The 17,080-nt window shown below is 36.0% G+C and overlaps 2 protein-coding genes across 11 annotated transcripts in view; both read left to right on the top strand.

Moving 5' to 3' along the window:
- The first annotated feature begins 689 nt into the window (after positions 1-689).
- On the top strand, positions 690-6,506 carry LOC128218245 (uncharacterized). Of its 4 annotated transcripts, none has more exons than XM_052925857.1 (5): positions 691-846; positions 2,373-2,490; positions 3,010-3,134; positions 3,683-3,802; positions 5,188-6,506. In XM_052925857.1, the coding sequence occupies exons 1-5, from the start codon at positions 771-773 to the stop codon at positions 5,742-5,744; spliced, it is 996 nt and encodes a 331-aa protein (XP_052781817.1). In that variant the 5' UTR covers positions 691-770; the 3' UTR covers positions 5,745-6,506. The 4 variants fall into 4 exon arrangements, with proteins under 4 accessions (XP_052781819.1, XP_052781817.1, XP_052781818.1 ...); XM_052925856.1 differs by lacking the exon at positions 691-846 and adding an exon at positions 2,084-2,220 and having other exon boundaries at positions 2,373-2,503; XM_052925859.1 differs by lacking the exon at positions 3,683-3,802 and having other exon boundaries at positions 690-846.
- A 1,152-nt stretch (positions 6,507-7,658) lies between these two features.
- Positions 7,659-17,080, top strand: part of LOC128218453 (E3 ubiquitin-protein ligase HUWE1-like) — a 98,046-nt gene continuing 88,624 nt past the window's right edge. For 6 of the 7 annotated variants that reach the window (XM_052926121.1, XM_052926124.1, XM_052926122.1 and 3 more), the window contains exons 1-8: positions 7,659-7,764; positions 8,273-8,329; positions 11,169-11,267; positions 11,441-11,560; positions 11,973-12,133; positions 14,582-14,723; positions 15,066-15,140; positions 15,811-15,936. In XM_052926121.1, the coding sequence (XP_052782081.1) occupies positions 7,690-7,764; positions 8,273-8,329; positions 11,169-11,267; positions 11,441-11,560; positions 11,973-12,133; positions 14,582-14,723; positions 15,066-15,140; positions 15,811-15,936 (855 nt within the window). In that variant the 5' untranslated portion in view covers positions 7,659-7,689. Of the gene's footprint in view, positions 7,765-7,922; positions 7,961-8,272; positions 8,330-11,168; positions 11,268-11,440; positions 11,561-11,972; positions 12,134-14,581; positions 14,724-15,065; positions 15,141-15,810; positions 15,937-17,080 lie in introns of those variants that run through there. The other variant, XM_052926127.1, reaches the window with a different exon arrangement.

Here is a 17,080-nt window from a genome sequence, read left to right on the forward strand (position 1 = left end):
CGGTCAATCTGTGAGAGAGCAGTTTTAAGCATGAAATAACCACAAAGTCCAAGACTCTCATTTCTCGCGTTGAGAAAGTGTACAACAACTAGCGACTTTTTGTAATGTTATTGTTTGTTATAAGCGCACACACGTACATTTTAAAACAAAATACACGTCGATATCATTATGGATGCAGTGTCATCATCCAAAACAGCCACACATGGAAAAGAAAACACGCCGCAATTTACTTACACTTGACAAAGTCTTGAACATTCGAGTCCAGTTTAACTCACGATATACGGGTCTCTCATTGATTGGCATTGTGTTGTTGTTGTTGTTTGTACTGTTGTTGTTGTTATTATTTTTATTATTATTATTATTATTATTATTATTATTATTATTATTATTATTATTATTATTATTATTATTATCATTATTGTTGTTGTTGTTGTATATGCTGCTGTTGTTGTTGTTGTTGTTGTTGGTGGTGGTGGTGGTGGTGGTGGTGGTGGTGATATCGTGTTGGTTGTTGTTGTTGGTGGTGGTGGTGTTGTTGTTGTTGCTGCTGCTGCTGCTGCTATCGTCGTTGTAGAATTTTTTTTCAGTTATTGTTTTTCAAAATTATCGCAACAAAAATAAATGTATTTTGAAATGCAAATTAACACTAAGTGTTCGGATATCCGTTTTCTAGACACAACAATATCTTATCACATTTGAGGAAATGAAATCCAGATTGAAATCAAAAAGGATCCTGAATTTGAAGTGTTTTCATTAAACGACCAACGACCATGTCAAGTAAATTTAGTTCGGGCACAGATGTTTTTATCAATGAACTTATATTTTTGGTTTTAATCTATTTTACAGGTAAATTGATCTTTCTCTATAATGTATATTGCATTTTAACTTATGTGTACGTCTTTATTTACGGTAAAACATATTTCGATTATTTTTCTTGCTATCTTTTTTGTACATGTTTACCATGAACGTATTTCACTGAACATTTCTACCTCATGTTTTTCTATACATGTTTACCATGAACGAATTTCACTGAACATTTCTTACTCATGTTTTTCTATACATGTTTACCATGAACGAATTTCACTGAACATTTCTACCTCATGTTTTTCTATACATGTTTACCATGAACGAATTTCACTGAACATTTCTTACTCATGTTTTTCTATACATGTTTACCATGAACGAATTTCACTGAACATTTCTACCTCATGTTTTTCTATACATGTTTACCATGAACGAATTTCACTGAACATTTCTACCTCATGTTTTTCTATACATGTTTACCATGAACGTATTTCACTGAACATTTCTACCTCATGTTTTTCTATACATGTTTACCATGAACGAATTTCACTGAACATTTCTTACTCATGTTTTTCTATACATGTTTACCATGAACGAATTTCACTGAACATTTCTACCTCATGTTTTTCTATACATGTTTACCATGAACGAATTTCACTGAACATTTCTTACTCATGTTTTTCTATACATGTTTACCATGAACGAATTTCACTGAACATTTCTTACTCATGTTTTTCTATACATGTTTACCATGAACGAATTTCACTGAACAATTCTGCTTCACGTTTTTCTATACATGTTTAACATGAACGTATTTCACTGAACATTTCTACCTCATGTTTTTCTATACATGTTTACCATGAACGAATTTCACTGAACATTTCTTACTCATGTTTTTCTATACATGTTTACCATGAACGAATTTCACTGAACATTTCTTACTCATGTTTTTCTATACATGTTTACCATGAACGAATTTCACTGAACAATTCTGCTTCCCGTTTTTCTATACATCTTTACCATGAATGTATTTCATTAAATATTTCTACTATAATACGTGTTATTATTTTTTTTAAATATATACAACTTGTATCATCATAAGCAGAGGGTGGTATTCAATATTGGTCTTAAATGGAACTAAGAACGATATAGCTAATCGGATTTGCGTGACATAAATAACACATCTATACCGTGAATGAAGTGGACAATACAATATATAAAATACATCATGTGGCATGCATTGGATATACGAATACACTAGACGACTGAGAATAGTTTCAAGCAACGCAGTATCTTGTGTACTTTAAACTGCGTGTTTGTATATTTAACTTAAGCACTTGAATGTCATGTCATCGTCACATGGACTGCTGTTGTTCTTTCTCTTCATATAGAGTGATCTCTATTTTGAAATATGAAGTAATCAAATGACTATATAGAGAATTCGACATAAACATTGATTTCATTAAATCAAGCAACGAAATAGAAGGATTATTCTTTAGTTTAAGATTACACAGTTAATTAGATAAAAGAACCGGTATGTATTCTTTTAATTAACATTATTTTTTCAGCCCCTGTTTCAGCGGATCAGAGGTGCAGTTACCTTGACACGTTCGGTAAAATCAAGTACCGGTCATGTGAAAGTGGGTGTTGCGGAACAGTTCATCACGCGTACTGCTGCGTACACAGGTTATAGAATGACGTTGGTTGAAGTTTTTGTAATTCTATTTCTAGTACTACTGCTACTACTACTCTTACAACTACTGCTATGATGATGATGTAGATGATGACGATGATGATGATGATGATGATGATGATGATGATGATGATGATGATGATGATGATAATGATATGATGATGATGATGATGATGATGATGATGATGATGATGATGATGATGATGATGATGATGATGATGGACCAAAAACTATATAAAAAAACATTCACGTATTGTAGGACTGTTGTATTTTAGAACACTTTGATTACATTCATGTATATTAATTTTGAGGCTTTGACAACAACAATAACAACAACAACAGCAGCAGCACCAACTACAACACCAACTACAACAACAAGAAAGTCCAACAGTAAAATAACAATCACAAAACACTTTCCTATGAAACAGCATTGAATTTATGAGAGAAATAATCCTTATAATTTGTTGAAAATTAGACATATGCATGCATATATCCGTTTCTTTTCGTTTCAGGCAGTTCGGACTAATTGTACTCGGAGGTGTCCTTGGATTTTTCATCTTTGTCTGTATTATCGCCGTATTAATTCACTGCTGGTTTGTTCATAGAAGGAGACACCAATACAACGTAATTGTAACTGGTACAGATATTTTTTAATCCTACTAGTTTCATCTACATGCTAAAATGCATGAGTGATTTTCATACATGTTCCATTCGAAGAAAGGTTGATGCGACTTGAGAAGTATCCGTAACCATTTAAATATGTATAAGTTTCCTAGTCTCCGTGCACTATTCCGAGGAGAAAATCAAGATGTGACTTATTGTGTTGCCGTGTTTGTCAATGTATTTGCATTAAAGTGACTCGCTCATGTTTTTGGACCAAAAATTAGTTTTCCCGGTAATGCATCTGAAAACACATATTTTATCATAATTTTACTTTATGATATCGAAATTGCAGGGAAAAAATACTGTTATAGCATAAAAAAGTTCCTAAAAGCAATTCTTACCGGGTTTTTTAAAGATAACTCTTCAAGTAAACATACCAATCGTAACAACTCGACCATCTCCGGGAAGCATCGAGATAAATTCCCGTTGGATACTGATTGTAAACATACTAGTAAACCATACAATGCAGGAATAGCAAACGTTCGCGTAATCTGGCCTTGTTGTTTTTCATGTCTTCATTAGGACAACACACTGACTACGGGTCGACCTATCCAACTGACCCCTATAGTGGCCCGGTTCCTGTTGTCGACGTTAACATTGACGTTACACCACCCACCCCATCTCCCGTTAATATAGACATAGGTACTGGTATTTACTTAATTATATGCATATATGTAATTATATAAAATTTAAAAAAATGAATTAACTGAAAGATGCAAATACTCCCAAATAAGATTCACCACAATTAATAATATTGTTTTAATATTCCTTTAGGGATAAATAAATGTCCAAAACAATGGTTCTTAGGAAGAATACCGGTTTTAATTTGAAAGAAATGTGCATAAAACACGGTATTTCTGCCTTAGGAGACTATAGTAGATCACAGTAATATTTTAGCATTCACCAATCATTTAATATTTTTGCGCTTTCTGCTATTAAGTACACGGTTACAATCTTGTTTCACTAATTAATATTTTCCATAATTGCATTATGGTATAAGTATTAGAGGTTTATCAGTCAAATTTATGTTTTGCCTTTGTATGTATTGGTTTTGAATAAGAGTGTCACTTTAATTAACATGTTTTAACTGATATGGAAGCGTCCAGGTGCCAAAGTGAAAAATATTTTCCTGTATACTATGTCCTAATTAGGAGGAACTGACTCATAAGTATGACTTACCAAGTCCTAACTACGAGATACTTTGCAATAATTAAGCATTACAGACGAACCCGTTGGCTCGAAGTGCCAGGGACCGGCAAAAGTACATCGAGCCTCGGGAAATTCGAGCCAAGCGGGAATGCTTACCTTCAGTATTACGAAATCGGTCCTTTACATCCAGTTCGAGCCAATGAGGAAATCAAGCCAAGCGAGTTCGAGCCAACGGGGTACGACTGTAATTAAGCAGTAATTACGACTAACTATCTCCTAATTATGAGATACAAACTCATAGTTATAAATTACTTAGTCATAATTAGGAGATAGTATACTAGAAAATACTTTTCACTTTGGCACCTGGACGTTTCCATAGTATGATATGTGAATGTGGTCTTCGGGTAGTTATTTGAAACTGTAGTTTTATTAACCAATGGTTTTGTTTAAAGTTTATTTATTTTACAAGCGATTGTAAAAAAAGTTGGCCGATTGTTCAGAGTTACGTCAAAGTCAACATTGGTCCAATCGGCATGTTTGTTAAGTTTAAAGTTGAAATACATGTATGTTAATATGTGCTTTAGTATGTAAATAAAATAAGCACAGCTGAATCAGTTTTCTCAGTATGTGTTAGAACTAAGAAGTACTGTAGACCACAAGTGTGTGCATGAAACTGTCAGAGAAGTAAAGTTTAAAAAGTTAACAACGACGCTGTTAACAACATTGTTAACTTTAACTATGTTGTGAACAAAGCGTCCATTATGTATGGTATGTATTACAACAGTATATGAGGAAAAGTATGCAAGTATCAAACGGGCCGTTTTATATTGTATTTTCAATGTATGTAGCCATTATACCAATATTATTTGTTATGGCAGACATGGGTAACAACCAGCCTGCAGGTCGAGTGGAAGACGATGTCCAACCGTACTATCAGGACGATGTACAGCCCTATGACCCATACCCGGCGGGCGAGGTTGACGTCAATGTGGATATTCAACCTTACAACCCGGCAGGGCAAGTTGAGCCTGACATTCAACCGTATCAGCCCCAAGACCTTCAACCATACCAACCGGAACCGGATGTTCAGCCATACGGGGGAGACACACAGCCATACGGAGGGGATACCCGGCCCTATCAGGATACGCAGCCGTACGGCGGGGACACGCAGCCATATGGCGGAGACACGCAGCCATATGGTGGAGACACGCAGCCATATGGCGGGGACACGCAGCCATATGGCGGAAACACGCAACCATATGGCGGAGACACGCAACCATATGGCGGAGACACGCAGCCGTACGGGGGAGACACGCAGCCCTACGGTGGAGATACACAGCCCTATGACCCCTCCCGAGCAGGGATCGCGGATTACCCGGATACTGACCCATATCCCTCAGAGCCGGCTGGGTATGCGGATGACGACGATCACTAATATTGCACACAAAACTAATAATGTACATGTACCTTTGCTATATGCCAATCGGAAAACCTCAGATGTATGCCAGTTAATTAGTAAAAGTAGTTCGTAAAATTAACTATAATACAAATGTTGTAGCTATTAAATGTAGTGTTATAACGTGTAATTTGTATTCACTAATTTCAAATCATGATTCACAGTAAAGTGTATTATTGCATAAAAAATGATTCCTAAGAGTAAAGTCCTTTGGCCTAACTGCTAAATTGAAAATACTACGCAATCTACTTGCAGCGTAGTTAAATGTAACGAATTCTGATATTGTTAACCGTCCATATACATCCGAGGTTGTTTTCGATGAGAAAAGGCCGAGGTTTTCCGATTGTGCTATATGCAGGTGTAGCCATCTAAGAACATCCCTCTTAGAATAAGCGGGGCATGACTGATCCATTCTGTCACGCTCCAATCATAACTAATATACGTGGATAACTGACGCATCGTGTTATTGTTGAAGATCGAAGAGATCATTTTCTAAATATGCATATTATGCAATATATATATAGGTTATTTAATGGAAAATGTTTCTAGGCGTTTATCAAAATATGTATGTAGATATTGTATTCTTCGTACGTAATGAAGAATATATATACACGTATAGATTATACATGACCGCTTTTACTACAATTTATTATTAATGCAAAATGTTAACTCTTGTAAAATCTAGTTATTGACTTATTGTATTTGCATATACATGTACTAATAAAGAATAAACAAACATTCTATGATTGTTAACTGCACACACATGTAGGCATAAAAGTGTGGACAAGCCACAAAGGCACTCACCGTCGTAGTAGACTTTCAGTTCAGTGGCATGCGTGCATTTACTAAGTAAATTTACCATGCAGACTGTATGGAGAATGGTAGGCCTACCTAAAATACAGAAGTTGTATTTGTTTGATGTGGTAGTTCATCCGGCGAAGGAGCAGCTGTTCTTTAAGGGGTGTTACCATCAAGTATCCATTGTCCGCACTTGAACGGCCAATGGTGTATACAATGAAGTGACTCTCTTTTTCTAATTCACAATTAAAGATAAACATTAAGCTAGATTCAGGGTGAAATGGGAGTCCCATGTGACAGTGCTATACACTCGTGCACGAACCAGGGTAGTTCTTACCAGGCTTACAATCTGTTTGAGCACTATGAAAAAATAAATATGACTCACATTCTTATCGGAGCACTCGACGAATGGGCCTTGCCCGAATGCGAGTATATATAAACGTACACCCCAACCCCCGGAATTGCTTTAGTAGGTAGATTTAAGTTGAACCCGCAAAGTCGTGTGTATATATTGCTTTATGACATTGACGAGTTGACAGCGATTTAAGAATAAAGTCCTTCTTCGACGTGTATAAATAAATAAGCATAAAAGACATGGTTTCTGTCAAAAATGCGACGAATTCTTCCTTCACGTGTGAAAACAACTCATTTAAGAACCCCATCAATACCGTAATACCGGAAACGGATTATACAGCAGGAGCTGACCCTTGGACTTAATGAGGTGTGTCATGTGTACTAGGGGGGCTCCGGGGCATACTCTCCACGATAAAAAAATGTATTCTGCTATACCTGTTTGAGCGTTTTCTGAAAATGTTTATGTTTATGTTTTAATAACCATATATATTTTACAACGATTGTGAAACAAGTTATAACAACACTATATTAATCACTTTCGTTGGCACGATGTTACGCGAGAGTGGAGTCTTGTGATGTGAGGAAAACCGGAGTAGCCGGAGGAAACCCACTTGTCCGGCTTGGTGAACACAAGCCATTTTCTGAAAATGAAGTGTTTTGCGCGGATTAGACTAGGTCTATTGTATGATCGTGTTGGAGAGGGGAGGGGTGTAAACACACAGAATGGGAGTAGACGAACTGCAATTGTTTGAATAAGACTGACTACCAGAGCATGGATGGTTTATTCTCAAAACGAAGATGTTTTAACGGGCACACGGCATTTGGAGTACATGATAAGTTGTACCAAGTAAAAAGTCGCGCCAGATTTGTAGTAGTCGTCCCATGTATATGATCGTATATATTTAAGTTCTTGATGCGATGCTGTCGCCTTAGAACTCGAAAGGCCTGTTGATAATGCACGTGCAAATCCCGTTTGCGTAAAGACGATTTGACTAAATAAACATCCGGGTCTTTGAAAAATTCAACATGGCAGCCGTCTGGAGGTGAATTTGCGAATTTAAACTTTTATCTTCAATTTGGCCCTTTGCAGTTCTAGTTACATAGTCTCATGTAACAGTTAAGCAATGACAACCGCGGATAAACATAAACTATAGCCTTGAACAATTGCCAAGACCCCGTTACCGGTTTTTCACGCCCATGCTTTCGGTTTCCGCCATGTTCTTTGGAAATGTTCTGGAAAAAAGAACATAAATTATGTATTAGTCGCGCATATTTTCACAAGTTCGTACTTCATTTTTTATTCTTTGAGTTATTTTTTCAAGGGTTATGTTTACATTAGATAGTTTATCTTTCAGCATGATGCCAAAATGAAGATAGATAAAACAAAGCTGAAAAAGGCTTCTTCGGAAGTGGTAAGTTACCATTTATGCGGCATTCTGAAAGCACATGCACTATCAGAGATATCTGGCATTACGTTAAATGTTGTTAATTATGTTGAACACTTCCATTAGTTGTTTTAACAAAAAATAAGAATAAGTTTGGGCTGTATTTTTTCCAATTATTAAGTCCGGGAATTTGATCTCTTCAGTCTTTGGGATTGTTTCAGGGACTATTACAGCTGCCAATAATTTGGGAAAATATGCTTTTTATCAGGAGAGAGTGGAGCTTCCGGTCTTGAAGACAAATAAATTTGAATACATATAAATACAGTCCACTCCTCGCATAAGTTCCTCTTTCCTCGGTAACTCCGAGGGTTTTACAAGTAAACCGCAGACTTCTGCCGAGTAAGTAAGCCGTTTTCCTTGTCAAGTTTCACTGGCGTTGCTTGATTTCCGTGGAGGGTTTGATTGACAGATGGGTAGCGACGGGGATTGCCGGATCGGGTTGATTTATTGACCTCAAAGTGAAACGCCACATTTAATGCATTGCTACTGTTGAAATTATTATTGCATTTGAAGTTATTTTATTTACAAAATTAGTTGATCTTTCTAGCATTTGTTTCCTTAAAGGACAGAAAACTTATTCTGTAATAGTACATCTATATTTTGTTCAGCTATTAATTTACCTTTGAACTCATATTTGTAGTTTTAACATTAACCTTCATCAGCATAGTAATTTGCCTGTTGTTATCCACACTATTAAAATCACCATAGCATGTGTTTTTTTTTGTTTTTTTTTATCATTGCTAATTGTACCTCATATTGTGTAACATATCATTGGTGTTTCCGCATTCAAGATAATAGTTTCATTTCATTGTTGAATATTACGTTATAAAAGTATGAAGGTAACTCATGTTCAGTGGTATAAAAATCACTGATTTAATCTGTAAGTACTATTGTCTTAATATCTTCCTTTTCTTCAAATAAATACAATTTCCCTTTCAATTGAAATACTTTATTGAAAATAATCGGGTAAGTATGAATATTTTAATTAAAAAGCTATTTAAACCATTACTTCTTAGTTGATAATTGGAAATTATTAGTATATAAAGCAATATAGTATTTTTGGCAGTGTGGAAGTCAAGTGATTTGCAAATTTCGTAGTGATGGTCGCGCTAAATTTAGCCTTCTTTTGATTTGTGGAATGTTTGCAATTGCAAAAAATGTAGATAGATACCAGGAGATTCTTATTGGTTTCCTCGGAGTTCAGCGGTGTTTACACCTCTGAGAAACACGGCAATGGTAGTTCTTTGGTCCACTGATTAGTCGCGGAGGGTGAGACAGTAAAACACCGAGGAAAGTGGATAGAGTAAAACTATATTTTGCGTCCACGATGCTGAAAATCTGCAGAGTAAAACGAAAAGTGGAAGTTGTGAGAGGAGTGTACCGGAGATAAAAATAAGGCAGGCTGCAAAGTAAAAAATATTGGCTTTGTTAGACGTTTATAACTATAACAGCTTGATAAGGCTATGAAAAGAAGTGGAAAATGTTGACATTTTGAGAGTTCAAAAACAAGAAACAAATGGTGACAACCTGCAAAACTTTTATGCATGCATGTTAAACCCGGATTTCGATTCCAACATTAACATTCATCTTTCAGCTCAAACAGCTTTGGGCAATCACTAAGAATTAACCTTACCATCACTTTACTAAAGGGATACGGGTGGTACCGTATTTTCTCGACTATAAGGCGATTCGCTTATAAGACGGCCCCCTAACTTTGCCCATGAAATCTGGTGCTTTTTGTTTCGACTCGCTTATAAGACGGGGTCAATTTTTAAGCAAATCTAAAATGCTAAAATTCTTCCTAATGTGTAAAAATGTTCAAGCTCAACGGACAATTATCGACTTTCGCGGTAACTGTTTTTGTTTTACTCAAAGAAAATGGCGGTCAACTGTGAGCTCTCTATTTGGAGGTAGGTTAAAAATGAGTACATAAGTTTGCAGGACAGGTCGTTACTTATCGGAATTGTAATAATTCATCAATAACAACATATGTATGTTTTAGTTTTTTTTATTGAAGACACCAATGAAGTTCTTCGGCAAAATAAATGGCTTCAATAACATAACTGCGAAAAGCTGAGGCATGAATAGGTGTTTGTTTAGCAATAATGCTTTAGGCAATATTGTCCCTTGATTGGCGACAAACATAAAGGATTCATATTCTCATTGTCATTTGTTTGCTTAATCAAATTGACAGTTAGGTACCTACATCATATTAAGATTCCAATTTATTGATTTGATATATCTGTCAAACTAATTATACTGACACGCGCCATGAGAAAAAATGCAGATATAATGGTACACTGTGTGACGTCAGAGCACGCGCGGTGAAGAGATTTCGTGTTGTTGTTTACTTAATTGCCCCAAACTTGTATCAGCAGACGATATGCTGGATAGACGAATACCCTATGTAAAATTTTACTGATTTTGACTTGAATCTTTTTTTAATATTTTATCGACCCGCTTATAAGACGGGTCCCCTACTTTGGGGGTAAAATCGGGACCCAATTTCCCTGTCTTATAGTCGAGAAAATACGGTACTTCCTCTTGAAAATTATAACCATTTCTACTTCTGAAACAATGAGTTTTGAGCAATTTTTATTACTTTTTTGCCCCAACACTGACATAAAAAGCAAACTTAAGATTTTTAGGGGGAGCGCAAGCCAGGTGTGCACCTTCCCCCCACCCTCCTTAATCGGCTAGTGCATAATGTTAAAACAGGTACAATTACTTGTAATTACTCAATCAAAGATAATGAATAGTTAATCACTGTTCTCATTTATATGCATTGCCTTAAATTCTTTTTCAGCCTGCAGATTGCAGGGTCATTATAGAGCGCATAAAGGCTGTCTCACAGGAAAGCCTCTTGCAGGAATTACAAGCTTTGAAAGCCTCTACATTTGTTAAGGTAAACTTTTTTTCAATATTTTATTGCAAGTAAAATATGACTTTCTTGTTGTGGTATTTAATTTTTTCAAAAAAAAACTTAGTATGATATAGCATTGGGTTTGTGTTTAAACTTTTAAAAACTTTTTGGCCTTTGCTTTCCTTCATCTGCTATGTTATCAATTTATATTTCAGTGCGAACTTTTTCACTGGAGCGATGTCTTGGACATTTTTGATGAAGTTCTTGAAAGAGGATGTAAAAAGGAGAAAGATACCTCCTGGATTTTGGCCTGTGATCGACCAGAAAATGGAGAGGTAATCTTTACTTTGTACACTTTACTACTGTTCACAAAATTAATTATCAAAACATGCTTGCCAGTCGTTTAAATAAGCAGCCTTACAATGCTAGTTTAATGAAAGTCTAGGTTACAGACTGAACATAAATTGCCCTTGTTCGCAGCAGTTGTCTTAAAGTTTGAAATCTCAATCGGTGATGTCGTATGGCAAATACTATTTGTGTATTACAATTTCTAATTTATATATTGACTTAGCCGTTTTGGACCGAAATTGAAAAAATAATTAACAATTTGGACTGATTTTTAGCTATTTTCTGTTACTAAAATTGATCTGGCAAAGTCAAAATCGGTCCAGACCGGCAAATTGTTGTTTTTTTCAAAGCCCTGGTTATAATGTTCTAATGATAAATATCTGTTCTGAAACATTTCAGTTGAAGACACTACTGCTCCAGGTGCTCAGCTTTACGTCAATGCTAATTGAGCATAGCTTCTCACGTCATCTCTACAATTCCATGGAGCACCTGACTTCCCTCCTGACCTCCTGTGACATGACTGTCGTCCTAGAAGTTCTCAACCTGCTCTATGTTTTTAGGTAATACCATTTCCCAAAATGTTAAAGATTTGACTTTTGGATGAACAAGCCCAATTTCTTATACTATTGCTTGGCATCAATTTTTTTAACAAGCCCTGGTATAAAAAATTAAGAATTTGAGCGAGCCCGGGTGACATTTTACCGTGTAGGGCTTGCGGGCTTGTGTTTATTTCGACCACTGCTGATACAATTTCTGCTTTGGTTGAGTTCAGGATATTTCAGAGTTTACTGTCCAACAAACGTTTTATTTTTCAATGGAATAATACTAGTGATGGGTTAAGAAATATGTGGCTGATCCAACTGCATTCATGTGTACGGGCTGGCTTATACATAGGCCACTATGACAGGGCAGAATGCAAGAGTAACAAATGTTGGCAATGTAACAATACATCTTCTTGTTGATGTTACTTTTTGACTTTGACATTTTCATCAAAGCCATATCAACAGCTTATAAGTGTCTCTGTTGTTGCAAAGTCTGAAATATCTGTCAGATACAATTATGTCATGATTTTGTACAGACTGGCTTCAACAAAGGTCATTCTGCAAGAGAAAGAATGTTAAAAAGCAAAACAGCAATGCGTCTCATTGTTGATGTTACTATTTTGACTTAGACATATGATCAACAGCTTTTAATGCAAGTGTGACGTCTATGAAATGCATTCATGTGTACTAGCTGACTTGAATTATGGTCGATCTGACAGCAGAATAGGGGTCACTCAGACAGTGCAAAATGCAAAAGTAACAATGCTGAAGAACAAAATCAGTAATTAATGTTGCCGATATTGCTGCCTGACATGTACATATTAATTTGCCTTGTTTGCTGATCAAATAAGTTGTAAGTACTTATAAAGAAGAGACAAAATTGAGGGAACAAATATTTTAGCTGGTCTGTTTTTGAAGAAAAAAGTCATTATGTATGACTTAAACCAAAGCATTTTATAACTCAAAAACAGTAGTACTTACTGGTACACAATTTGCCAGAGACAATACAAATATGTTAACATTATTATTCCTATCATGCGAAATAAAACAAAAGACCAATAACGTTTCTTGCTTTTATACTACAACGATTTACATATATTGTTTTCAAATATACAGTATACATATTTAATAAATGAAAGTTGTGGCGTGTAAGACCGCACAGTAACATAAAACCCTGTCGGTGGTCGACTTGCCGGCTTGTAATTTGTTAAGCGAACTGTAATACATGTCAGGCTTACTGGCAGGGGTCACCATGTATTTTTATAGCTATGAAAAAAATGAACCGGGGCCCCCCACGTTAAACACTACACGTGCTGGTTAACTAAAACCACCAGCACCCCAACCTTGACACATGGTAAAATGTTGGGAATACACTTCCCGACGGCCATGCAAGACTGGAAACCATGTTTAAAACGACCCCTGCTGCCACTACTATTTACGAAAATACTATGGGAAAATACAACTGAAACTTCTAACCCAATGCCAAGGACCCAAGGCTGAAGCCACCTTAGCGCTGGGAGAGGCTGCAAATCCATTTAGCATTTGTGCATTTGTTATAATATTAAATAATTAATTATTATTTTAGTGCCAACAGTTAACCAACCGACATAATTTTATGCTTGTGAGTGTATACCCATTGGTAAGGAAACTGTTGCCTTACTTGATTTCCAGACCAAACAACGTATTGTTGATTTTATATCTTATTCTATTGATTATCACAAAGCCCTGGCAAGTGTTACCCTAACTAAGCGTCAGGGAAACAAGGCTGGAGCCACCTCAAACGCCTAGGGGGACCATCCTTGCCGTGGGCATTTGCGCACTTACTCGAAATGTATAAAAAGAAGCTGATGGCAGCATGGATATGCGCACGCATATAAACATACTGACATAGATGTAAACATATATATACATGTACGCTTGTTGAGTTTGAACTTTCATGTAAGCACAGACGACATTAACACACTATATGCAAAAGTTGTATGGTCCCAGCGTGGCAATGTGATGAACAGCAGTCAAACAATATAGTTTTAGTTTTTTTTAGTTTATTAACAAATACAATAGACAATATGTCCATGAGTATACATTTACAAATAGAGAATTATATGCATGTAAGTAATCAAATGGTCAAATAAATTACCAATGATCATATAAATAAATATTCATGTTTCATGTCATAGAGACACAATATAGCATTATGTACATGTATATGACAGCGAGAGATCATTGTGTACATGAATATATATGCAATATATATCGCATAGAAAACGTTCGTCAGAATAGCTCTGGTTAATTGGGCTGCTTCCTGATGCCGAATATGTGAGGGTCTAACATGGGCAGATTGCTGCGATCGCCACGTGGGGTGAGACTGAAACGATAAAATTCAAGATGGCAGTATCTGATACATTATTGATACCGATTCTACTAAAATCATACATTATAAAATTGAGAACATTAATATCTTTACAGTAAGAGGTCCAACTTTATAACGCGGTTAAGCAACGAGAAGAAGCAGGGGCTGATCATTCAGCTAACACACCTGGCTGAGAGTTGGGGAGGGAAAGATAATGGCTTCGGGCTGGCTGAATGCTGTCAGGATGCTACCATCTCGGTAAGTTAGTTTATACTGATTAAGTTCAGCTTGATTGTGAAGACAGAGCTATCATCTAAAAAATAATGTATTAAATAATTTCTTCCATACTTTTTCTAGTGCCTTTCGTAATAGCCTTCTCATATTGATAATACTGGTTTGGGTTAAGTTTAGTTTGTTTTTAAGCTGTAATTTTAATAGGTTTATATTGGCCATGAAATGGTTTTTAAATGACATTAACAAGGGGACACTGTACTTATTCTTATTTGAAGATATTAATTTGGAGTTTTGCAGGCTGGCTGGTAGACAATACTATCATTTACTATTTGATTTTGTTTTATTGGACACGATGTTCCATTACAGGAGTTTCCCAGTAGTGCCACAACTCTGCATTTTGAATTCTACCATGAGAACCCTGAAGAAAAATCTGCAAGGAAGGTTGGTAGTTTAGTCTTGATAATTATTTGCAGAAAATTAACATGGCGGGCCAGTGGTGGAAATTAACACAAGCCCGCAAGCCCTGCACTGGTAAAATGCCTTCTGGGCTTGCTCAAATTCTGAATTTTATATAGCAGGGCTTGTAAAGAAATTTGATGCTAAGCTATAGTATAAGAATTGGGGCTTGTACATCCAAAAGTCTAATTTCAATGACAGGGCGGGAATGAAACCCTCTTTCAACCTTGTCACTTGATGGAGGTTGATTGTAGTGTACGGAGTCGGTTCCAGTTTGACTATTGATAATCCATTCAACTCAAGTAACCGGTTATCGATAGTACAATTGCTTTTACAATACCGTAATTGTAGTTTTATTCTTGTACTCATAATCCTTAACAATGCTTATGTTATGTGTAGGTTTGAAGTTATTAAGTGTTCTTGTTACTTTCGGTAGTATTGTTTGTAACCTTAATGACACAAAGCATTATAAACAAAATTGATGTTAAAAATGTCTTCTGAATTTTTTATTTTCACTGGTTTAAGTAAAATGCATGATAAAAGTGAATTTATGCAAGTCTGATTTAGTAGGTATAAAAGTGTCTACTAAAAATCTCATACCAAGTCAAATCTCGGATAAGTATTCAGTAATCTAACTTGATTATTTTGGTTGCAGGGTTCAGCCAATATTGTGACCTCCATTCACGTTGAAAATGTGGACAAGATCGGTAAAATACCCTCACAGATTATGGAAGATATTGTTTCTGCTTACGAGTTGCAGAAAATGCCACAAAAGAAACAGGTATTGTAAAAATGCAAAATTGTATGCATGTATGAATTGTGATTGTGTTTGATAGAGGTAAGAGCTTAATAAGTTCGAAAAAATATTTTTGAAAGTACTCAAATGATGAAAACCAACAACATATTTTTAGGTAGAACCAATCACCCAAATTATTTTTTAGGTTTAACAAGCCTGTAGTTCTTAATAATACTGTTGGCTTGAAAAAATATAGTTTTAATTGCTACTGCCTGTATTTTAACAACCCTGGACTGTGTTTCCAAGTCTGTATGTTGTAATTGCTACTGCCTGTATTTTAACAACCCTGGACCGTGTTTCCAAGTCAATATGTTGTAATTGCTACTGCCTGTATTTTAACAACCCTGGACTGTGTTTCCAAGTCAATATGTTGTAATTGCTACTGCCTGTATTTTAACAACCCTGGACTGTGTTTCCAAGTCAATATGTTGTAATTGCTACTGCCTGTATTTTAACAACCCTGGACCGTGTTTCCAAGTCCATATGTTGTAATTGCTACTGCCTGTATTTTAACAACCCTGGACTGTTGTTTCCAAGTCCATATGTTGTAATTGCTACTGCCTGTATTTTAACAACCCTGGACTGTGTTTCCAAGTCTGTATGTTGTAATTGCTACTGCCTGTATTTTAACAACCCTGGACTGTTGTTTCCAAGTCCATATGTTGTAATTGCTACTGCCTGTATTTTAACAACCCTGGACTGTGTTTCCAAGTCCATATGTTGTAATTGCTACTGCCTGTATTTTAACAACCCTGGACTGTTGTTTCCAAGTCCATATGTTGTAATTGCTACTGCCTGTATTTTAACAACCCTGGACTGTTGTTTCCAAGTCCATATGTTGTAATTGCTACTGCCTGTATTTTAACAACCCTGGACTGTTGTTTCCAAGTCCAAATGTTGTAATTGCTACTGCCTGTATTTTAACAACCCTGGACCGTGTTTCCAAGTCCATATGTTGTTATTGCTACTGCCTGTATTTTAACAACCCTGGACTGTGTTTCCAAGTCTGTATGTTGTAATTGCTACTGCCTGTATTTTAACAACCCTGGACTGTTGTTTCCAAGTCCTTATGTTGTAATTGCTACTGCCTGTATTTTAACAACCCTGGACCGTGTTTCCAAGTCTGTAT

This window comes from Mya arenaria, chromosome 14 (assembly GCF_026914265.1).
Source record: "Mya arenaria isolate MELC-2E11 chromosome 14, ASM2691426v1".
Taxonomy (NCBI): domain Eukaryota; kingdom Metazoa; phylum Mollusca; class Bivalvia; order Myida; family Myidae; genus Mya; species Mya arenaria.

Excerpts from the sequence above, each read along its gene's own strand:
- LOC128218245 (XM_052925856.1), top strand. The coding sequence starts at position 2,146 with ATGTCATGTCATCGTCACATGGACTGCTGTTGTTCTTTCTCTTCATAT. Across the intron at positions 2,221-2,372 it reads TCTCTATTTTGAAATATGAA|CCCCTGTTTCAGCGGATCAG; the intron begins GTAATCAAATGA and ends TTATTTTTTCAG. Across the intron at positions 3,803-5,187 it reads TCCCGTTAATATAGACATAG|ACATGGGTAACAACCAGCCT; the intron begins GTACTGGTATTT and ends TTGTTATGGCAG.